The 23810-nt window shown below is 36.0% G+C and overlaps 3 protein-coding genes across 7 annotated transcripts; 1 reads left to right on the top strand and 2 right to left on the bottom strand.

Moving 5' to 3' along the window:
* Positions 1 to 956: 956 nt before the first annotated feature.
* LOC109187772 lies at positions 957 to 4249 on the bottom strand. 4 transcript variants are annotated; one of them, XM_019338085.1, is made up of 6 exons: positions 4073 to 4249; positions 3392 to 3448; positions 2424 to 3314; positions 1953 to 2153; positions 1636 to 1831; positions 957 to 1395 (listed from the first exon to the last, which is right to left on the bottom strand). In XM_019338085.1, exons 3-6 carry the CDS (start codon positions 3270 to 3272, stop codon positions 1184 to 1186), a joined length of 1458 nt encoding a protein of 485 aa, XP_019193630.1. In that variant the 5' UTR covers positions 3273 to 3314; positions 3392 to 3448; positions 4073 to 4249; the 3' UTR covers positions 957 to 1183. The 4 variants fall into 4 exon arrangements, with proteins under 4 accessions (XP_019193630.1, XP_019193632.1, XP_019193631.1 ...); XM_019338087.1 differs by having other exon boundaries at positions 2424 to 3309; positions 4073 to 4246; XM_019338086.1 differs by lacking the exon at positions 3392 to 3448 and having other exon boundaries at positions 4073 to 4246.
* Positions 4250 to 4926: 677 nt separating this feature from the next.
* LOC109187771 (suppressor of mec-8 and unc-52 protein homolog 2) lies at positions 4927 to 9055 on the bottom strand. The gene is made up of 11 exons (XM_019338084.1): positions 8838 to 9055; positions 8516 to 8647; positions 8182 to 8228; positions 7781 to 7895; positions 7523 to 7571; positions 7320 to 7409; positions 7175 to 7243; positions 6961 to 7084; positions 6068 to 6417; positions 5562 to 5945; positions 4927 to 5425 (listed from the first exon to the last, which is right to left on the bottom strand). The coding sequence occupies exons 1-11, from the start codon at positions 8885 to 8887 to the stop codon at positions 5162 to 5164; spliced, it is 1674 nt and encodes a 557-aa protein (XP_019193629.1). The 5' UTR covers positions 8888 to 9055; the 3' UTR covers positions 4927 to 5161.
* Positions 9056 to 14380: 5325 nt separating this feature from the next.
* LOC109188139 (phosphoinositide phosphatase SAC2-like) lies at positions 14381 to 22891 on the top strand. Of its 2 annotated transcripts, XM_019338680.1 has the most exons (16): positions 14391 to 15228; positions 15904 to 16108; positions 16193 to 16358; positions 16639 to 16861; positions 17299 to 17375; positions 17661 to 17848; positions 17926 to 18023; positions 18280 to 18413; positions 18499 to 18627; positions 18741 to 19128; positions 19343 to 19464; positions 19687 to 19800; positions 20842 to 21021; positions 21135 to 21293; positions 21411 to 21516; positions 22291 to 22891. In XM_019338680.1, exons 1-16 carry the CDS (start codon positions 15064 to 15066, stop codon positions 22408 to 22410), a joined length of 2574 nt encoding a protein of 857 aa, XP_019194225.1. In that variant the 5' UTR covers positions 14391 to 15063; the 3' UTR covers positions 22411 to 22891. The 2 variants fall into 2 exon arrangements, with proteins under 2 accessions (XP_019194226.1, XP_019194225.1); XM_019338681.1 differs by lacking the exons at positions 20842 to 21021; positions 21135 to 21293; positions 21411 to 21516; positions 22291 to 22891 and adding exons at positions 20237 to 20254; positions 20703 to 20822 and having other exon boundaries at positions 14381 to 15228; positions 19687 to 19823.
* Positions 22892 to 23810: the final 919 nt, after the last annotated feature.

Below are 23810 nucleotides of genomic sequence, written 5' to 3'. Positions count from 1 at the left end.
ATTTACCAGTTTAGGTTATTGATAACTGACACCCTCAAATTCAAAATGCCAATAAACAATTCTTATATGGAGAATCCAATATGAAGCTTTACTGTTAAACCAATCTATACCAAGAAGATCAATAAACAATTCTTATGAGGAGTCAAGCATAAAACCTTATACTAATTATCAAACAAATTGCCCAACGATGAACAATAGTGTTGATTGATGTTAATTAGCAACGAAACACAAAAATATTATTATAAAATGTAGTGTCAATACGATATGATCGTATCTATAAACATTATATAATTATTTCTATATAGTTATAGATTATATGTGATAGAGATTATACTCTGAGCGTACGGGCGACCTACGATCGGGCAACACCGTGTGGACTAGCCCGGTCGACCCGGTCAGCGTCATCCTCGGCTCCTACCCGGTCACCCGGTCAACTAGTTGAAGCTGCGACCCACGTGTTCAGCTACATGTTTGCCTCCGCGAACCCTGTGCATGAATGCCACGTGCCCGTCATGCCGGAAGACCGGGCACTGCTCCCTAGGCTCTCTATAAATACAGCATTTATTACCCTAGAGAGGACTTTTCACCTGCTCCCTAGGCTCTCTATAAATACAGCATTTATTACCCTAGAGAGGACTTTTCACCTACTGAACACACTGTAATTAAGAGATTCCCGGTCACGATTAGACTAGTTACCTTCACCCGATGATTTAATCTACATCGGTACCTAATATTATTCACAATAAAAATATGAAAATTTGTGTAACATCACTTTTTATTCCGACCACAATTTATTATATTTTTCATAATTAATATTAAACTTTTGACACTTAAACTAGAAAAAAACACATGGCAGCTTGTTAATGATTTGGGAGGAAAAGATGATTTGCAGAGGGCATGTGTGACAGGGGACCAATTTGAGAGATTCAGAGAATGAGCACTAAGGACGCAAAAGATGACCAAATAAAGGAAACAGTAATTGGTTTCACATTTTCAGAATAAACAATCATATACGTTGCTAGTATGTATGTATGTACAACTGTTTGTGTGTAACTTAATGCAAGGAACCATTATCCTGGTTCAGATGCCGTTTTATTGTCCTGAACCAAACACTGTACAACTTTTCATCAATGAAGAGGAGTCAATGCTTGAAAAGAACATAGGCATATGGTGCAAAAGAAGTTCAAGAATCAAATGGACTCGTGCTAATCTGGGGTGGAAGCTTGGCATAGAGTTCTTTAAGGGCATTGTACAATGGTTCGGCGGCTCTAGGTTGTTCCACCATCCCAAGAAGGATGTCGGCCGTGGTAAGGTATGGATCGCCATAGAAGCGAAGATTAGTATCCATTCTTGTTGCAACGAAGTTTCCCTCGAGTGAGACTCCAACAAATGCACCTACAGCATTTACAAAAAAAAAAAAAAAAAAAAAAAAAAAAAAAAAAAAAAGTCAATAACTTTAACACCCTTTATACTAGTACAAACTAGTTGAGAACTTCAATAAATTAATTGGGTCTATCAATGGCCAGAGGTCCCTTTTTATCTAACCAACTCAAAGTTTTAGCATTGTTATACAAGTTACCCTGAGATTTTTGTGAATACTGAAATTGAAGATAGGCTAGGATCATGTGTATTTACCTTTACTACAACTGTAAGTATAGCACATCCCAGAACCCTTGTCTCCAGCACGCATATCTGCCTCCACGACCCTCCCAATTGGACCTGCTGCGACACTGCAGCCAGCACCAAGAGAAAAGTGCATGCGACTACAAAACGTCCTCACAGCTTTAACGTCATGTAGCACAATTAATAAGTCCATGAGCTCACCTCCAACCTATAATAAAATAAGAAGGAAGAAGCAAAAGATCAAACCTCAGGAAAACTGGGGAAACAAACAGCTCACACATGACAGCAGGATTTAATCCAAGTACACAACATTTGAACATGTAATATACCTGTGCACCCCATCCCAGACCAATTGAGACTATTGCTGATGGTGCAGACCACGATCCATCTGATTTTCGGGCAACTACCAGCCCAGTCCCAAGTTTGTAAGTAAGAAGAGCACCAACTTTGGCAACAGTTAATATTGCTAGACCTCTGGCTCCTTTCAGAACAGCTGCAGGTATGGACCTCTCAGGGTTCAACCGAGCAACCTGCTCTTGTCAAGAATTACAGAGTATTATGCTAATTAATACTGTATTTGGAAAGAAAGGGCATTGCCTTATATATAGAACCAGTAAATAAAGTCCCCATTGTATATTACTCCGTACATTTTAATTCATCCAGGAGAGAATTCCAATAGAAACATAGACAATAAATATAGCTATCAACATTACTCTGGCAAACTTTTTTTTAATTAAATGAACAAGAAATATTTATCAACAAAAAAAAAAAAAAAAAAAGACCTAGTTAAGAATCGAGACCTGAGCATAACTCCTCAATGAATTAGATGCCTTGTATATCTCATACTCCATGGAGAAACCAACTGGAAGATTTAGCCAGGCTCTTGAGCTAGTCCAGTCCATGACATCATGCTTTGCAACCTGCATAGCATTGCTGATGGTATGGATAAGTACACCTTGCAGTGGATCAAGCCTCTCATAACAGGTGTCACAAACCCGTTGTGGGTTTCTATCCCTAAACTTTACAGGTAATAAGCATCTTCCTTTTGAACAAGCCCTACAAAATATTCCTCCACAAAACCGACAATGATGTCTTCCACGAGTTAAGGCAGTGAAGGGGGCAGTGCACTGCATGCAAACAGTAGTTGAACTGTCTTTAAGCCACTCTGGAGGTTCAGCTTCCAACACCTCCTTGTAAGCAGTATAGTCAAATGCATTTGGCTCCAAGAGAGGAGGAGCACTGGGTATGTATACAGAGGAGTGCAAGAATGTTTCTCCATTCTTTCCAGATCCAAGAAATGAAACATTTGAACTAGGCATTTGAGAAACTACATTACCAACTGCATCTTTATTACGTCCTGTAATGATGGAAAACATCCCACTCAACACATTTCTCAAGTTAACCTCAGGAGGACTACCCTGTGATACATAGCTATACTGATCATCACTGGAATCATATCCTCCGTCTTCTAAATCAGACTCTAGTGAAGGGTACGAATAACAATAATCATTTTTCTTGCGGTTTGGGTTATCTGGCAATGCCCAGGAAGCATCATCGTAGTCTTTGACGGCATGAAATTTTCCATTCTGCTTTTCTACATTGGAAATTGAGGAATATGAAACTCTACCATCTGCTGAAACCATATCCATTACAGACAGCTAAAACCCAAATCACCAAGGGTGTAATCTGTCCTACAAAACAAATACACCATTCACTATAGCTTGGAAAAAGAAGCCAACAAAAGGTTCAAGACATTTTGTCTTCTTACTTTTCCAAAGAACCATGTGCCAAATGGCAATATAAGATTGTACACTGCTCCCCAACCCTTAAGGAAAGGAAAGCAATCAGTGTCAGAAAAAAAAAAAAAAAATGACAATTTTCCAGCTGACAATGGAACACTAAGCTAAATTTAGAATTTTAGATTGCTGCACTAAGAAAACAAAGCCTAAGAAAATTTAGGAATTCTGATGAAAATTTAAAACATGCTCCTCTAACATCAACCACAATATGGATTAAAATCATTAATAATCTCAATCACAATAAGCTGAAAGCGCCCAAACACCCTTCCCCTGGGAGAAAACATGAAAATTTTAGCAGCAAGTAAGCCCAAACCCTCAAACCTTCAATCCCCTTTGTACACATGCATGATGCTGTTTTCGAGTCGGAGTAACTATTAAGTCATGAAATAGGATATTTGAATGTCCAGAAGTCAATCAACAAAGTGCCAATTAAGTAAAACGTATATGAAGCCCTAATAGGTGAAAAATTGAAGGTTTAGTATGAAGTTAGAAAGCTTCGGGCGACTAAGTTATTCAAACTATCATCTAACCCAACAGAGTTTTCCTTTCGACGAATCCTTGTTACACCTAACCGCGGAGGAAGAGCGCAAGTGTAAAAGCAAAACAGAATTCAATAAAAAGAAAATTCACAGCAAAATAAAGACAAAAACCTGAATTCCTGTCAATATGGAGCTTGATTTGGCTGTCGGGCAGCACGATGAAGATGAAATTGAATGATGGAGTGTTTAGGGATTGTGTTTTCTTGATGGAGAGAAAAAGAAAACCTGTTTGTATTTCTTCGCTTCAGCCTTCAGCTTCACAAAAACTTGCAAGATTACCCCTGTTTTGGGGCTAATTCCGAATTTTTAAAAAAATACTTTTAAATATACACGTAATCTTATGTATAACATCTGTACATTTTGGTAAATCAAATGTGCCAATAAAAATAAAGACAAAATTATAAATAAATAAATAAATAAACCGATTGGTTTAAATATGAAAATCATAATTGGATTCAAAAACAAATACTTAATAATTGCAATGTGATCTCCTCAAATCTCAAAAAATGTGAACCAAAACATCCTCAGGTTCGGTAGGCACTATTTGAGAGAAAGCCTTCTATTTGAGAGAAAGCCTTTTCTATTGAATCATTGAACTATTGTGATTTATATCTTTCTAAATACTCTGTTGGACTTTAGGTCGGGGTGTAAGGAAGTCCTTAGAATTGGGAATTTAACATTTTGGGAGAAGAAGAAAATAGATTTATTTTGAGACAATTAAGTCACAAATTTGACTCCTAATATTAGGACTTGTAAGTGAATTAATCTAAATTAGTTTACCTTTACTGATTAAGGTTGCACACATGCAAATTTTCCTCATCACTCAAAAAAAATATATAATTAGTCTCATTTAACTCCATTTAATACGATGTAACATTATGTAATATGTTATCTTAAGCATTATCTTATTTATTATTCTGGATGGTTTAATTAGAAAAAAAAAAAAGTGCTTAAAAAAATATATATTGCTAGAAATAATTGCTTTAGATTTCTATAGTACCATTACATTATGAGGTCCTTGTTATGCTAAAGGCTTTGCACAAAGCCTTTCAGTGAAAAAGGAAGGTCAATCTCTTGAACCTACTAACTTCATCAATCACTGCAGAAATACTGGCATTACCTAATCCAAGGTAGTTTATCAGAAACTAAAGAGACCTTTTCTCATTACAAAATCATACAAGAAATCAAACTGTTTGAACATCAAATTCGAAGTTTCTTTCCCGGGTGCGAGTCATCCTCGTTGATATCCCCTTTCTCCTCCATCTTCTTTCTGGATAGGATTTTGTTGATCTTATGGAGCTCATTAGTGAGTTTCTGGTCTTTGTTTTGCTTTCTTGTCTTCCTCCCGTCTTGCATCTTCACACCAAACTGGAATGCAGCTTTCGGCATTGCTTCCTTTTGTTCATTGTAGGTTGCCCACTCCTCTTCGGTCTCAAAGTCCCACCGATGAAGTCGGCCTTTTGCCTGTAGAAAATATAGCAATTAGAGAGAGCAATTGTACCTTTCAAAATATATGTGCAGTGAATGCCTATTTCGAATGAGAAGATAAAGTTTGGTATCTTTAACTTTACAACTTCTCTATTGATAAGAAATCACTTACACGTCCGCCCATATCCATCTTTGACAAATCAGCTTCATCATCACTGTCAACAATCTCACGATTGTACTCTTGGTAACCAGGATAGCACTCGGAATAGCTCTCAGATACAAAATTGGGATCCTTCTCCCGAGCATCTCTCTCTCTCAATTGTAGAAGCCTCTGATCATCTCTCTTAAACACTGACCCTAAGCCTCTATCCTTTTCTTCTTGTGTCATAAAACGCGGGTCTTGCTGAATGTTTAAACCAGTTTGCATATCATAAGTCTGTAAGTTTTGCTGGAGGTATTGATCAGGGTAGGCCACTTGCTCAGCATATTGGTAATCCTGCCACTCTGATGGGTACACACCAGCCATGGCCTGTGCTTGAACAGCATCATACCCATTCTGAACCAGATAGACACAGCTATTAATGGTAAAATAAAAGAAATGTATGAAAAGAGTACAACTAGAATAAATTTCAAGGCAGAAATAAGAGCAAATATGGAGTTATCACTGGTCAAGCTCACCACTTGTTGCCATCCATGAGGTGGCTCAGATGATGGAATTGAGGCATAGGCAGGTTCACTGAAATATGAAGGTCTCTCTTTATTTCGAGGGGATTCTTCCATATCCTCCGATATAGGGCTTTGGTTAGGATCTACAGTGGGAACAGAATAGTCAACTCCATCCCCAACAAATATATCATCTTCTTCAGCTCTAGCAACAGTTGGGCCCTGTTTCTCTCTTGATTCATTATGATTCTTTTTAGAAGATGCGGGAGCAGGTAGTACAGTTGCTTTGTCATGATGATTCTTCATTGCATCAGATTTTGTTATATTCTCTTCTTCATAACCATTGGGAAAGCCTGAAACCTTACCTGAAAGGTAGAACATATTGATAGAACAAATAAACACAACCATATTAATTGCATGAAGTACTCCAGAACCCATGAACTGATTTCACCCAGGCAGAACCTTAACAGAAAATAGAAAAGATTCGAGTTAAACATAACTGAGAGAAACCATCTATAGGGGCCTTATCCATTTCCTATGTGGTTTATTGCACTAATGACTCATGGGGAGAACAACCCAAATTTCAGTTCAGATTTTATAGAAATTCAGATATCCAGCCAAAGAAAAAAAAAATCATTTCAGATTTTGGATATCCAAACATAACTGAGAGAATACACACACACACACACACACACAGAGAGAGAAATTTCGGATGTCCAAACTTCCGTCAGGATGCCACCCGACCCGACCCAACTTGACGCCTACCCCCCTAAGGTCCACTAATTTAAGCAAAGCATCAAATCATGTGAAAGAAATAGAATAAGGGAACATGGTTTTTCCTTTTGGGAAACTCAAATACAAGTTTTAGAAAGAAATCAAAGAATTAATGAAATGCATAATTCAATCACCTTTTCCATCTTTTTCTTTCTTCTTCTTCTTGAGAACTTTCCCAGATGATCCAAGACGGAGATATGACATAATTTTAGCTATCCTATCTAAGACAGAGCCATCAACACCGACAGTAACCATTTCCTGAAAAAGAACAACTAACAAGAGCAAATAAGATAAAAGAAGGTCATGTAATTGGTGGGAAGTATAAAAGATAATGGAAAAAAGAAACACCTCGGGGACAGGACAGTCAGCTTTACTCCTGTGGACAGTCGTGGGAATATCATTGGAAAATCCACTTTCCTGCAAAAACATGAAGAACACATTGATATATTGAAAAAAAAAAAAAGTCATAGCTGTAGCAAGAACGAAAATTTACCATGTTAAAAATAAAAGCCATCCTTCCAGGAAGGAACATTTCATTGGTCTTTACAACAGTCGGGGGCTTGACTATCCACTTGTAGACTGACTGCAAGCCAAGATCAGATTAAAATCACTCAATTGAGGAAGGAGTAAACTAATAAGTAATAAGAATAAAGATACTTAAGAATTCAAATTCAAATCTTTAATAAACTAGTGCACCTTTGCAGTGGCAGTGCGGAAAGCAAGTGTTTGATCTTCCTTTGATGCTCTGTAAAGTGTAAACATAAGGGAAAAGGTAAGCAAAACTTATAATCCAGAGGTAAATAGTAATGTGACATTTTAATCAATGCTATATAGTTACTGAAGCAATTAAATAGAATGAAGAAAGAGAGAGAGAGAGAGAGAGAGAGAGAGAGAGAGAGAGAGAGAGAGAACAGAAAGAGTATCAAACTTCTGCGTGATAAACCGAGTCATTACCTAGATTTTCCATCAGAATCATCTCCAACATCTGGCTTCTTATCTATTTCACTTCTCACTTTATGAAGCAAAGCATAATCCAATCCTTTAACCAAGTGCGTGTGCTCCACATCACCTGATGGCATAATCCATCAAAAAAGGAAAGTCAGTTTATCTAATCCTGATTTATTTTTGTCCAACAGTACAGGCAAAATAACCCATTTGCATTTTTCCATTCCTATCAATAATCACTAGTTTTCATCCTCCTGCCATTCTTGTTCTAGCTGTGTTAATTATCTTGCTTTTTACATTCATTGGGACACTAGACAAACCATACAACTCAGATGATGTAGCCAGTATATATAGTAGCAGTTTACTGCTAAGAGCAAGAAAAAGAATTGATTATAGCCAAGTAAACCAACCTCCAAGATACTTGCTCTTCTCAATAGATAACTTGTGAGCATCAGCACTGCAGACATTGAAAATTTTTAAAGCTCAACGTCAATCACATTGAAGGAATTCATGTGCTCATACATAAATATAAAAGTAAAATTAAATACTTTTTATTAATAGATCAAAAGTTTTAAGATTCCCTGCACATAATGCAACACGGCCTCCAGCATTTTTTTTTCTTCTGGAAATGCCTCCAGCATTTTTTAGCACATAAAATCTTCACATTTTTAGCTCCTGTGAATAATTTTCCCGAGATAGTGACAATAAACTAGATGGGAGAATAAAGAGGTTGTGGAGTCTCACCCGATATCCGTACCGGGAGGACGAACGTTATGATAGGCACCCGATTCCACGTAATCGGGATTTTGATCCTCCCTCCTCTCTTTGGCTCTGTCTCTGTACTTGGGTTGCTCTGGTTCTTCTGCTTTCTCCTCTCTGAATCAAACAACTCATAACCATAAATCCCTAATTTTTAATTTCTCAACAGCAACAAAATTATCCAAAAACCAAGCACGGAGCTACCAGAAGGCTACAAATTTCCCAATCAAAACACCTAAACTTTTAGGATAACGGGAGAACACTTAACAAATTTCAACAGCAGAAATCAAATGTATAGGAAACGTACTTGTTGCGACGAATTATCTTCTCTTTGTGATTTCGCTTCGAGGCTGTCATCTTCGAAACAGTCTCGACGAATCACCAGTGCGGCTGATTTCAGACGAAAAATTAAATTTACCAGATTAAATTAACCACTCTGGACAAAAGTTACATAGCAGAGTTCGAAGCTCGCTCGTCCGCTCACTGGTTCCCGAACAATGAAGATAGTTGTAAGAACTCGAGAGGATGAACGGCGCAGATCGTGGGCGTTGATGGATATGGGCCAAATTTGATGGTGTAGACCTCTTTTCAAAGGCTGAATAAATGAACCCGCTCAGCCCAGTTACCATTTTTTTCTCAAATTATGTTGGGGAAACGTCTTCACCATGCGCATGATGAACACAGGGGTATATTCATAATTTTTATGCTGTAGATTCGTAATTTTGTTTTTCATTTGTTGTTAACGACGTTTCTCTCTTCCCAATCGCATTATTTTGTTTTTGCAGTACAAATATTATGAATCTACAGTACATAAATTATGAATCTACAGTATAGAAATTATGAATCTACATTATAGATGTTATGAATCTACATTATAGAAATTATGAATCTATTCCATGATTACCATGCGCATGGTGAACACGGTTCCACAACATAACTATTGCCATTTGTTTGGTGTAAAAAAAAAAAAAAAATTAATACTCAATTTTGTCATCGACTATAAGGTCTTTCTCAATTTAGTTCCAATGACTATATGTGTTTAATTAAGTCTTCAATTGATGATTTTATTCAATTGATTCTTATGTTAAGATAACTTGGTAATTTTATCTCTATTAATATTCGATTTAGTCCTCAATCATAGTAGTTTAACCCAAATTAATCTTTAATTATAGTGATTTTACGTTCTAAAAAAAACTATAGTGATTTTACCTAATTGAATCCTCGACAATCTTTGCAGATCAGTTCACTTAAGAGCTAATAAATTGTCATGTCACAATCCCTTGTCTGGCGAGCTTAATGGGGTTAAAATAGTTATTATTAAGTTATCTTTAAGAGTTTTGAGTAACGACAAAATACGCAATCACTACTTAAAAGTGTGCACTAAACTAAGTAAATAATTTCACATTGTGACTCTAATATTATCACATTATCTTGATTGTTCAATTTGTGGTGAATCCAACACGTTAGCACTGACATATTATAAGTCGTGATTATGCATACCATTCATACCATGCATTAACTATGGGAATGGATATATTTTGACACCACAGTTCGATGAATACGCAGCCCAGACATATTGAGGAAAAGTCTTCTCAAATGGTTGTGTTGTTTTGTTATTTAATTTAATTCTTTGTCGTGCGAGCTATCAGTGTGTTGGATCAATCCATAATTTTTTTATTTTTTATTTTTTTTTTTAAAACACCTACAAATCAATCTTGCTGCTCTGTGCATTGACTATTGACCAGATGAGTGCATAAAGGCACATGTCAAACATAGATTTGATGAATGAGATTTTTTTTTTTTTGGAATGCTTGATGAATGAGATTTAATTTATCATGTATCAATTTATTTATTTAACTACGAAGAACACGGATCCATTTTGATTCTACCAGAATTATAAGTGGACTCCACATATATTTGTACCACATCATCTTAAAATTGTCATTTGATATATTTTAAATTTTTTTTTTATATCAACACCAACTTGAATGATGTAAGATAGTTAACTGAATAACCATAAAGTTTCAAAGTTGACTCGCTATAGGAACTGTCTATTGACTTTTTTAGTTTAAAATAATCAACAATGCACCTTCAATAAACGGTTGTGGACTTTCAAAGTATTGTAAACTAATAGCAAAATTGAATTTTATATTTAAAACAAAATGATTACATCCTGATACCAAAAGTCCCTCTTATGCCCATGTGACTTGGTAGAAAAAATGAATTGTGGGAGGCCTTCTTAGTTTAAAATTGTCACTCAGTCACCAACACGCCTTTATGTAGTGGTTGTGGACTTTCAAAATCATGTAAATTAATAGCAAAATTAAATTCTATACTTTATTTAAAAAGTAATTACATCCAAATATCAAAAATATTTATGTTGCTCATAAATTACATGATGCCTTTCAATTGTTTACAATTTTTTAAAAATACGTGTACACTGATACTTACAATTCGTGATGATCAGCGAACTATAATTCTTCAACCTGTTAGATTGGCCAACCACCCATAGTATCCCGGAACATTGAATTTTATGTGTATAATAAGTATAAGTACAGATACAGATCAGAGCTTTCAAGGAAATAAATGAATAATAAATAATTGTCATATGCAGGAATAATTGAAGAACAGGGAGTTGAAGGCGACCACATCTCCTTTCCTATCTAACATGGATCTGAATTAATGAAACCATAAGAGTTGAATGAATTATTGGTGAGTCGTGGGCTCAAGTCCTATCTTGTCGCATTCCTCAGACAACAACCCAATATACATTCAAAAAAAAAAAAAAAAAAAATCTTAAAATCTTTTAACAATGTTCAATTTTAACCAGATTTTACAATGTTTTAAAACATTGTACCCGCAATAGTATATTATGCTGGGTGATGTCATTAGTTGTATACATTAAGTTTGGGGCTATAAATAAATTGGAAAATGAAAATTGTATATCGAACAGTAAATTAAGTTATCAAGTGGAACCAGGACTATGTGGTCTAATGGTACCCGGGTTGGACTTCCATTTGGAAGGTTATGAGTTCAAGTCTCGGTAGAGGTGTTATTGATTCTTTGTGTTTTAGTAGGTTGAGAAAGTATATGAACAGATACTACAATGTAATAGGGCCAGTAACATTAAAAAAAAAAAAAAAAAAAAGTTATCAAGTGGAACAAGAAACATGTTTGATGTTAATTATTCAAATTAGATATTAGGATCCTAATATCGATATTACTACCAACTAATGATTTTCTTGACTGATTCTAGGCTTGCTGCCCAAAACAAGCAGACAGCGCCACAACTTTGTTGATATACTCTTTTGATTTGATAATTAAACAAACAAAAATATTTTAATAACAACAATAATAATCGCAGTTGCTTGTACTATATAGTTATTAGCTGTCTAATTGATGTGTTGAATTGATAAAGAGATGTCCATTTCATGTATTTTTGTTTATTTTAATTTATAAGGTTTAGTCTATGTGGGTGTATCGTGTAACACGTATGCATCCGTAAATTTTTTCATCCATTTTAATATGGAGTACGATTTTTAGGTTAAATTGTTATTTATTTATTTTTGATAAGAGAAATAAATCGTTATTATTTGATAGTGTACACCAAGTTTGATTAAGAAAATATTGATAATAATAAAATGAGTAAATACCCAAAATGGTCCCTCGACTATAGCTAAATTCACAAATTGATCATCGACTTTCAATTTCAACCAATTAAGTCCTTAACTTTGCAATTTTGACACGATTTGGTCCTCCATCTATTTGGCCGTTTATTGACCGCGATCTTTGAGGATATATATGTATTTTCACGTGCAAAGCTCAAGAGAACACCCTTGGAGGTGACATCGTTGTTTCAAAGGGGGGAAGTGCTTCTCCGCTTGCTGCTTGGGGATCACGAGCCGGTTCGGCTTAGAGAACGCTCTTGGAGGTGACAACGCCATTTCAGAAGGGGGAAGTGCTTCTCCGCTTGCTACTTGGGGATCCCGAGCCGGTTTAGCTTGTCTACATCGCTTGGAGTCACGGCTTTCTCGAAGAGCCACTCCAGGGACATCGGCGATCTATCTATCAAAAGCTCTGATCTCTCCGGCATAGGGTGCAGTGCCGGCAGTGGATTCAAATGTAACAGCGCGGTCTAAAAATACAATTGGAACCTTAAAAAATTGTTGATGGACCATGAAATTACATATATATCCTAAAAAGTGCAGTCAACAAACGGTCAAATAGACAAATGACCAAATTGTGTTAAAATTACAAAGTTAAGGACTTAATTGGTTGAAATTAAAAGTCGAGGACCAATTTATGAATTTAGCTATAGTCGATGGACCATTTTGGGTATTTACTCTAATAAAATTCGTGACATTGTAGTACAAGAATCGTGCTTCATATACTTGTACACCCCAAATACAAAGATTAATAGTCCGTAGATATTTTACGAGAATACAAAGATTAAGGGGGTGTTTGGTTGGATGAAAAACATTTTTCATGGAAAATGTTTTCCTAAAGGTGAAGGAAAATGATGTTTTATGTTGTTTGGTTGGATGGAAAACATTTTCCATTGGAAAATGTTTTCCTTGAGAACGAGGAAAACAAATTCCTAGCTCATACTAGGTATTTTGTTTTCCATGGAAAAAGTTTTCCATGGAAAACTAATATGACTATTTTACCCTCCTCATTCTTTATTAATTACTCTCATTATTATTATATTATTATTGTTGTGTAGGGTTATATTTGTCATTGTAATCATTATTCTTTACCATTCCAAACTCAACCAAACAATGGAACTCATATTCCCAGTAATTTCTTTTCCACCAACCAAACAATGGAATCTATTTTCTTGGAATTTATTTTCCATGGAATTTTAATTCCACTTCCCTTCAAATATTTTTCAGCGAACCAAATGAGCTGTAATAGTCCGTAGATATTTTACGAGATGTTGAGACACCTAATAAATCATTCTAAATCAACAATTGAATATGTGAGAGAAGGCATTCAAAAATAATATATGAGAGAAGAGTGTCGAGAACCATCATACCTCAGGTTTACAATGTTTACATTGAATATTCTATCTACATGATTCAAATCAAATTGGTACTTAAAATGAATTGAAAATCGACAATTGCTACGACATTAAATATGCAATTTAGCCCCGCATTAGGTATGACGGGTTGCGTTATCCCCGACGGAGATTTTCGATTTCCGCCCCAACGAAAATGGGAATGAAGAAAATTTTTGAAGAACGAGTACGGGGACGAAGAACATAAGTAATTTCTCGTTGAGGATGGGGATACCCCTTCCCATCGCACTCTGTCCTCGAATTATATATATATATATATATATATATATATATATATATATATATATTACACTAATTTAAGATTTTGATTAAAAGTTGGTTGAAAATCGGATATTTCCGTCCCCGTCTAATTCCCTGCGTGGATGGGGATAGGGCCGTTCGGTTGTCATCCCTACTCTACATGCTAGTTTAAGTGGTCGCTCACTTGACATAAAATCAACACATAATGACAAGGTGAGGTTCAATTCCCTCTAATAACATCTTAAAATTATGACTAAATTGAAGATGAGCGTCTAAAGTTAACAACAAAAATTGACTAGGAGGTAATTGGGAGATTAAAAAAAATGCAATTTATGCCCTATAGTAGAAATACTATACGTGAAATGGTATTATTCCGGCACGACCCATTTAATTGTGGTGTCATTTTTTGCCAGGGCAGATCTCATTCAAAAAGAAAATAAAATAAAATACAGAGTATAAAAAAAGAAAAAATAATTAAAAAAAATGATTTACAAGGCATATACAGATATACGGGAGTACTATAATAGAGTGGAGTAGTATATACATCATCATCATCATGATTGTCAATTTACCATTATCATCAGACAAGAAGAAAATTATAGCTCCAGCTCTCTTTCTCTCTCTTCTTCTCTCTCTGATTTTCAGTTTTTTTCTAGAACGTCCCTCAATTTTTCTGGATTTCGATCTCCTATTTACTTTTTACTTCTCTGTCCAGTTGTTTTTCCCTTTGCCGGTATTCCCACGCAGGAATATATGATGTATGCGAACAAGACTGTTCAATTTTTAGATTTGGCGTTGCGTATTTGATCATCGAGATCGGAAAGCATTTCTCAAAAGATTCGAGCTTTGGATTCTGTTTTGGTTGCCTCTTAATATATAGTACTAGAGGAAGGACTAGGGTTTGACGGGTGGTGAGATTGGGAATGGGGGGAAGGAATTTGGGGAAGTGAATAAGGAATTGGAAGAAGTCAAAGGCTTGTTGTTGTTGTTGCTGTGTGTAGACGGAGCAGAAAATGCTGTATCTGAAGCAACCTAGTTGGATGATGCGTGTGGGGCTCTGCGTGTGTACTGGTCGTTAAATTGGGAATAGAATAGTCGGAACTCGGAGTTGTGAATGCTGGAATAATTGATTCCCGAGCCCGGTGGTTGGCTCGGGGAGTTGTTTATTTTATTTATTTATTTTTTTGCGGGTGGGATCTGGTGAATTGAACCACCAATGGCTGCGTCAGAGAACGAGCTGCCGCCAACTCCGCCCCAATCTCTTCTTCTTGATGGACAACAACAGCAGCAGCGGGAGCCGCCGCCGTCGTCTCCTCCGGCTCCACCTTCTCCGCTTCCGGAGGGCTTTATGCAGAAATTTCGGCTCTATGAAACTAGCTCGGTAAAATAGTTTTATGCTCTAACTCCTTTTTAAATGCTTTTTATGAATTTTAGTTGGCAAAAAGAGAGTCTGTTCTTAGCTGGAGCTAGTTGAAGAGTTTTAGTAGTTCGAAAATGGCCTAAGATCAATCACTTGATTTAGCTTATCCAAAATAGCATCTGTGCATTATTTCTTGAGTCAAAATTCATTCTTCTTCGGATCAATTGTAGACAAACTGTTAAATGCATTTTGTAAGGGAACTCAAAATTCACTCTTATTCTGCGATCACTTTGCTCCTTTTTTTAGTTTTAATTTTTTTTTATAGGGGTGGTTTTTTGAGGGATGGGTATTAAAGATTGGTTTGCTGCAATGATCCACTCGATATTATTTGTAGAAAGTTTTCACAATTGGTAGGATTGATTTAAAGTCAATAGCTGGCCTTTAGCCCATAGAACAGCTACTATTGGTTTTGATTTGCTGATTTTGTAGTCAATGTAAAATGCTAGTAACAGGCTCACAAACTACTACATGTGTTGAACGAGTTGGTCAACATCATAGAGCCTGGTTGGTAAAACAAATTTACTGGATTGTAATTGTATATGTTATGCATAACTTCTCTTTGAATAATGTCTTTTGGAATTTGGACTTCATTCAGTAACATGAATTACTTTATTCATCATACAATTCTTGCTGCAGAAATTCTACATGATAGGCAGGGACAGGAGTAGAACATACTGGAGAGTATTGACAATTGACAGGATGGATCCTTCTGAGCTTAATATTCGTGAAGATTCTGCCACCTATACAGAAAGGGAATGCTCTGATTTGTTGAGAAGAATACATGAAGGAAACATGTCTACAGGAGGGTTGAAATTTGTCACTACCTGTTACGGGATTGTTGGTATGTGGATTCTTTGGGTATAGTTCTCCAAAGCAGAAGCATTCTGTCACCATCTCAATCCACAGTTTTGTCTCTTGTTTTCAGGGTTCATCAAATTTCTAGGGCCTTATTATATGCTGCTTATTACAAAGAGGAGACAGATTGGCGCCATATGTGGTCATTCCATATATGCGGTCTCTAAGAGTGAGATAATCCCACTGCCAAATTCTTCTGTCCGGTCCAAGCTGATTAATAATAAGAGTGAAAACAGGTTATACTCTCTCTATGATACATGCACTATTTTGTTACAAGTATTCTGTTTTTTTTTTTCCTCGCCACTGTAAGCTTTAGAGTCTGTTTAGCCTTCCCAGTTTGGGGAGAAACCTACTAACAACATTCTGTTGAGGGTTGCAACACCAACATCCATACTTTGTATGGCTCAGGAGGCCTTTATTGTCTTTGCAACAATCTATATCTTATACTCTTCTTTCCAAGTTGGCTTGGATTCTGTTATTGACTGTTTTAATTTTCCTGATTTGTTCATTGTGCAGGTACAAGAAGCTCCTATGTATGGTGGATCTTACAAAGGACTTCTTCTTCAGCTATTCATACCATGTAATAAGGAGTTTACAAAAGAACATGTCTGATAATGAGACAGGACAAGTGGTCTATGAAACCATGTTTGTCTGGAATGAATTTTTGACTCGTGGAATTCGGAATATCCTTCACAATACCCTCTGGACAGTGGCACTGGCTTATGGATTTTTCAAACAGGTGATTATGTTTGCTGCATCTGTAGCGTTTTGGATATGATCAGTCAACTAATTACTATGCTAAATCAACTGTCATCTGGAAATTATTCTTGGTCTTTAGGGCGGCTAGAATTTTCTGCTAAAACTTTTTTTATTTTTTATTTTTATTTTTTTAAAATTATTATTATTTTTATTATTATTTTAAAGTTATTATTCCTGCATTGATACTACTTCCTATTTGTGTATTGATCCTGCTTAATTAGTAAAAGAGAATGTTTTTATCTTTGAGATAGGAGTTAGAATTTAAGGTATAATTATGTGAACAGGTGGTTCTCACTGTTTATTGCATCTGGTTGAATGGACTTGTTAACATGACTTGTCAATTTTATCATTTACCCAACACTTTGTTTTACAATTTTGTAAATTCCATGGATGTTGATAAATTTATCCTTGGTACAGGCTACCCTTTCGATATCTGGGCAGGACTTCAAGTTGGCACTCATTGCAAGACGTTCTAGGCATTATGCTGGCACCAGGTCAGAATTAAAATGTGCTTGTGATGAGTAATTGGTTACTAGGCTTACAAGTTGTTGCTATAGATTATTCTATTTTGTATTCTTTGACCTATCTTGGTCTATACTCATTAACTGGACAGTTTGTGGTTCACTAATCTTTGTTGTTCATTGCTCTTTTGTTATTTAATATGGCAACCATCACTTAAGTTGTAATGATGATTGGTACCAGAAAAAAAAAGCAATCTGTTCACAAATTCATCTATACTTATTCCAATTTTTCTGGTTTATTGCCTTGTTCTTATTTAGATATCTGAAACGAGGGGTAAATGAAAAGGGCAGAGTTGCAAACGATGTCGAGACTGAACAGATTATATTTGAGGATGTTCCAGAAGGTTTTCCCATGCAGATTAGTTCTGTTGTCCAAAACCGTGGGTCAATTCCGCTCTTTTGGTCACAGGAAACATCACGCCTCAATATTAAGCCTGATATTATATGTATGTTCTAGCAACTTCATGATACATGTGTAAGCTTTTGAAATTAGTCATTTTTCACTAACATTTATCTTGTTCAGTGTCAAAGAAGGATCAAACTTATGAAGCAACTAGACTGCATTTTGAGAACCTTATCAAGAGATATGGGAACCCTATAATTATTTTGAATCTTATAAAGGTGAGACAAATTCTTATCACCTAACTTGAATTTTTTTTAAAAGGAATTTTCATTGTTTACTGAAAAAGCTTCATTTTAATGGCCATGGTTATGCAAATTATTCCAATGCTTTATCAGCCACAGAAACTGTTTGCTGTTTGGGTTGGAAGAATACCCTTTCTTCCATCCACCAAAGTCACACTAATTTTCTTAAACTTGCACATGGCCAAAAGACAAAAGGGTAGCAAATATCTAATTTCAACTCTGTTTTTGATAGACTCATGAAAAAAAACCCCGGGAGTCCATTCTTCGTGCTGAATTTGCCAATGCAATTGAATTCATCAATAAGGATCTATCTGAGGAGAACCGGCTTAGGTTCCTTCATTGGGATTTGAACAAGCACTCACGAAGGTATTTTGGTTTTCATCTTGTTATTTTTTATGGTCTTGTTGAAATTTCTGATTTTCTAATGTCATTTTTCTTCTCTTTTTCTCAGAAAAGCTACAAATGTCTTGTTTTTTCTGGGGAAAGTGGCTACATATGCATTGACTTTGACAGGTTTCTTCTACTGTCAAACAATACCACCCTCAAGATCTGAAGGATATTTGAAGGGACCTTGCCTTGAGTAAGCTTTCTCATCCCTTAAGATATTGTTTTCACATAAAATGCATCTAGACATCCCTCTATTGCTTGTTTACATTGAAAATTTGTACTTATTTGTGAGGATTATATGGACAGGAATACTTGTGCCAACACAATCGACCCATTAAGACATTCCAACACGGATAATGAGAAATTTAGTGATGATGAATATGGTGACTCAGATACCTCTAAGGGAAAATCAAATGGTTGTGACTATGTGGCTAATGGCAATCCTTCCATTAAGCTCCCAATGTTCCAGAAAGGGGTGCTGAGGACAAATTGCATAGATTGTTTGGATCGAACTAATGTGGCACAGTATGCCTATGGTTTGGCTGCTTTGGGCCATCAGCTGCATGCTTTAGGAGTTACAAATTCCACAAAAATTGACCTTGATGATCCGTTGGCTGAGGACTTAATGGGCTTCTATGAGAGAATGGGTGATACCCTTGCCCATCAATATGGTGGCTCTGCTGCTCATAACAAGGTAAGTGAAGTCATTTGTTAGCCAGTAGTAATCAGTTCACTCTATTAAATACTATACACCTAGTATTTTCTGTTAAGTATATTTTGGTGGGCTGTTTACTAACCAAAATCCAGTCAGTATTTTCTGTCAATTCTAAGTGAATTGGTTTATTTCCTTGTTAATTTCGAATACTTACCTCCTGCTACTGACAACTTGCTTGTTTGTTGTGGTCCAGATTTTCTCTGAGAGAAGGGGTCAATGGAATGCTGCAATCCAATCACAAGAGTTCTTTAGAACTCTTCAGAGATACTACAGTAACGCTTACATGGATGCAATGAAACAAAATGCTATTAATGTGTAAGTTTGCTGTCGTGTAATCTATTTATTAACTGTTACAACATTTTTACTTGTCTGAGAAACCTTTGAAGATGTTATTTGAACATTCTCCAGATGTTTCTCTGCCTTTCTGAAATGCCTTAAATGCTAGGTTTTGTTTAATATGTTTGTAAAGGTGAATACATTTTCTGTTTAGTTATGTTTCAACTAATCTTTGAAATTCTTGTTTAATTGTATAATCAGATTCTTGGGTTACTTTCAACCACAAGAAGGAAATCCTGATATTTGGGAACTGGACCCTGACCAGCATTACAATGTGGGTAGGAATGGGGAGTCAAATATTGATGAAAATGGAAGGTATGTTGGCAGCCAAATTTGTAACTTTAGGGATTTTAAATTCCCTTCCCACCTAATTCTAAAGACCATTAAATTCCGTAGTTTGGTTGGAAGGAATTGCAATTCCCCCATTTTCATGGAATTAAAATCCCATGTCCCCCTGGTATTTTAATTCCTGGGATTTTAAGAAGAAAAAAAGATAGTGATGAGTCAAAATTATCCCTTCCTTTTTTAACCTAAAATTAATGCCTAACAACAACAATTTACATTTTTGACTTTATACTACTTATTCCTTTTCAATTCCCATGTATACCAAACATTGGAATTGAAATTCCCAGTAATTATATTCCTGTAAACCAAACACTGGAATTTAAATTCCCACTTTATTCCCAGTAATTCATCTCCCATGGAATTACAATTTCTTTCCCACATAATTCCCTCACTCCAACCAAACGCCCTGTTAGAGATTTACTCTTTACAGGGCGTTTGGTTGGAGGGGGGGAATTATGTGGGAAAGGAATTGTAATTCCATGGGAGTTGAATTACTGGGAATAAAGTGGGAATTTAAATTCCAGTGTTTGGTTGACAGGAATAGAATTACTGGGAATTTCAATTCCAATGTTTGGTATACATGGGAATTGAAAGGGAATAAGTAGTATAAAGTCAAAAATGTCCATTATTGTTGTTAGACATTAATTTTAGGTTAAAAAAGGAAGGGACAATTTTGACTCATCACTATCTTTTTTTCCCAGGGATTAAAATACCAGGGGGGGACATGGGATTTTAATTCCATGAAAATGGGGGAATTGCAATTCCATGGAATTGCAATTCCCTCCAACCAAACTACGGAATTTAATGGCCTTTGGAATTAGGTGGGAATTAAGTGGGAAGGGAATTTAAAATTCCTCCAACCAAACGCCCTGTTAGTTCTTACCCAACTGTGGGAGAAGGGCACCATATTAATATTGTTCATAGCCCACTAGACTTTTATCCTTTCTTTCCATGGTTTTTCTTGCATGCATTTTGGCACTGATGGGTAATATTCATGCGCTTTTACAATAGGTCTCTATTCAAAAGGTCATTGTCTGATGGGAACGTTCTTCGGCAAAGCTGCTCACCCATGCCAACCCAGAACTTCGAGAAGGATGTTTCTGTCTTTACTAATCAGTCAAAAGGAAATAAAGTGCATTCTGAATCTAGCCCGGAGATATCAACATGTGAAAGTGATTTGTCATATTCTAGGTAATTCATTTTGTATGACTAATTGTAACACAACCTATCTACAATATCTTTAGGTAAGTTATGCCTGCAGGAGAGTTTTCCGAAACTTAATTTTGGATTTTTTCCTTGCTCAGATACACACCATCTATGCCTGCAAGGGAGTTTTTTGCAGAAATGCAAAGTGATAGGTGCCTTGATCAAGAAAATGGAGACGGCTATGACTGTTCAAACTTTGTTGACCTAGACTGGCTTTCTTCTTCTGGAAATTCCTGCGAGGAAGAGTTGCTGGAAAGGTAATTAGTCAGCAGCATCAGACAGAGGGTGTTTTTGTTTCTTCCTTTACTTGATTACTTATGACTATTGGTTATACATTTCTTGAAGAAACAAGTTCTTTTGTTGCTTGGTTGCAGGTCAATCTCCACAAACTCTCCCACTGCTGGTCTGTCCTCAGATAATATTGTCAATGAAATCGGAGAAACAACCCCTTCAACTAGCGAAGGAGAATCTAGTGTCAAGGTCAGTTTTTATGCTATATTGCACAGTTACAAGCATACTATCATCAACGCCGTTTAGTTACATACTAAAACAGCATGTTTAATATGGAAGTATATGTATGTTCACTGCTCACCCTTGGTTAGTGATATTGGGATTTAACCAGTTATCTTATTTCCACCTTTTCATGTGAAACAAAAAGGTTTGGTGCATCAAATTGTTACAGAATACAGAGTTTCGAAGGAGAAAATTAATTGCATTTCTAAGCTTGTTCTCAACTATTCTTTCTAAGAATATAATTGTTGATCCATCACTGTAATTTAGCTGTAGTTGAATTGCAATTCAGTGGATGCCTCAATTACATTGTTTGGTTGGAGGGAATTGCAATTCAATGAATTTGAGAAAGGAAAAACATATGAAATGACAGTACTACCCTTGGTTGTTATTACTATTATTATTACACACAAGGGTATTTTAGTCTTTATACCACTTATTTCCTTCTTAATTCCAAAAATTCTATTTCTCCCTACCAAACAACGTAATTTGAATTCTTACTTTATTCCCATCTTATTCTTTTCCCACTGAATTACAATTACTTTCCCCCCTAATTCCTTCCTTCCAACCAAACGCCCGATGTTACCTCTCCTCTCAAGTTTCTTCATCTCAGTTTGAAACATTTTTACCATCCGCCTTTCATTATTCCAATGTAGTTTGCAAGAAATAGCAACACATGTCAAAATCTGCAGGTTGCCACGGTTGTGTACTAAGCAAATGTATATGGCCACTGTATATTTGCAGGGACGAGGACAGGTGAGAGCGGAGGAGCCCTACAATGATCCCCATAGTTGCGAAGTTCTCGAGGAATTTTCAGATAGTTTTGTACGCTGGGTTACCTATGGAGAGACGCTTTGTCATTGATGCAGATTTTAATGGTTGTAGCAGCATTCATTACACGGAATTGGACTACAATCCTATTCTTACTGATGCTCACTGGAGACAATACAAAGACGGGCACCAAAGCCGGGCGAAGAGAAGCAGTTGTTGTAAAGCAAAAGCCGTCGTCTAGTCCATCAGCAGCATTAATTCGACCGGGAAAATCCCGGTTGGGCGAGCTTTATACTATAGTACATAGTTCACAGTTCTATAAAATTCTTTCAGGAGCCTTTTCCCCTTTCTTTTCCTGTTATCTTTTTTGTGGACTCTGTCATTTCCCCATGTTGTAAATATACATGTTTTTGACAGCTCCACTTCACAGCTTCAGACCAATTGATTCTTTTACATGTGACTAATTTGAAAGTTGATACTGCAAATATTTGTGTTAGATAATGAACCACTTAGCTACATGTATACTTGCGGCGATTGGTTTGGGTTATCTCTTAGGAATGTGAATATAGTACTATCAGATTATCTTGTTTGGTTTAAGAGAATGTGAGATTATTGTAGGGATTGTGAACCTTATAAATTTTTATTTTAGTTTATTTTTGGTAGCTTTTATGAAAATCACATTTCTTCACATTCTTAGGTCATGTGAGATATTGCTATGGTTTTTGTACAATAAACAGAGCGTGTCTCCCTTTTGTTACATGTGGTCAGTCTTTATATTTTAAATCTGTAACGGTTACAATAATGATAGCAACGGTTTCCTAATAACTGGCACTGTCATCCATAATTCCTATCTTTGATGAGGAGGTGCTCTTAATGCGTGAGCTCTTATAACTGTTCTACCCATTTTCTGTTCATGACTGTTCTTTGATGGGTTAGACTTAGACACACCGGGGCGGATTTAAATACTTTGTGCAATTATTTATCGCCCCATAAATGTCATTTCTTTATATGCCATTGACATTAATACACACTTCATATAATACGAAAATCGTAGATATAGAGGAATCTCAGCTAAGATGACTAATGATACAAATTTGTAACCACAATATCACAAGTTTAAATTTCAGCCCTCTTAATTTGAGTTGATCAGCTATGAGCAACTTAGACTGGTTTGAGCTTAGCGTGTTTATAAATTAACTAGAAGCCTAATTAAAGAAATGAAAAATTAGAAAAAATAAAAATAGAAAATGCGTGTACAGACGCAGCCTTAATCGTTAGGTAGAATTCATAATCTGCGAATAAGTATAGATCTGCACAATTTGGATTACTTGTTATGGATAAACAGGAGAAAAAATAACATTGTGCGAGTCAAGATCTAACATTCTTCTTTCCTTTTGTGTGGATTCCATAGACCTTCTAGAGTTACAGCACACGTTCTCAAGACATTTGTCACTGCACGAATCATCTCTTAAAAACCATCCAAACAGAATTTG

Source organism: Ipomoea nil, unplaced genomic scaffold (genome assembly GCF_001879475.1).
Source record: "Ipomoea nil cultivar Tokyo-kokei standard unplaced genomic scaffold, Asagao_1.1 scaffold1421, whole genome shotgun sequence".
Classification (NCBI taxonomy): domain Eukaryota; kingdom Viridiplantae; phylum Streptophyta; class Magnoliopsida; order Solanales; family Convolvulaceae; genus Ipomoea; species Ipomoea nil.
Note: the sequence above shows the minus strand (reverse complement) of the source record. Positions and strands in the feature narration are given on the sequence as shown.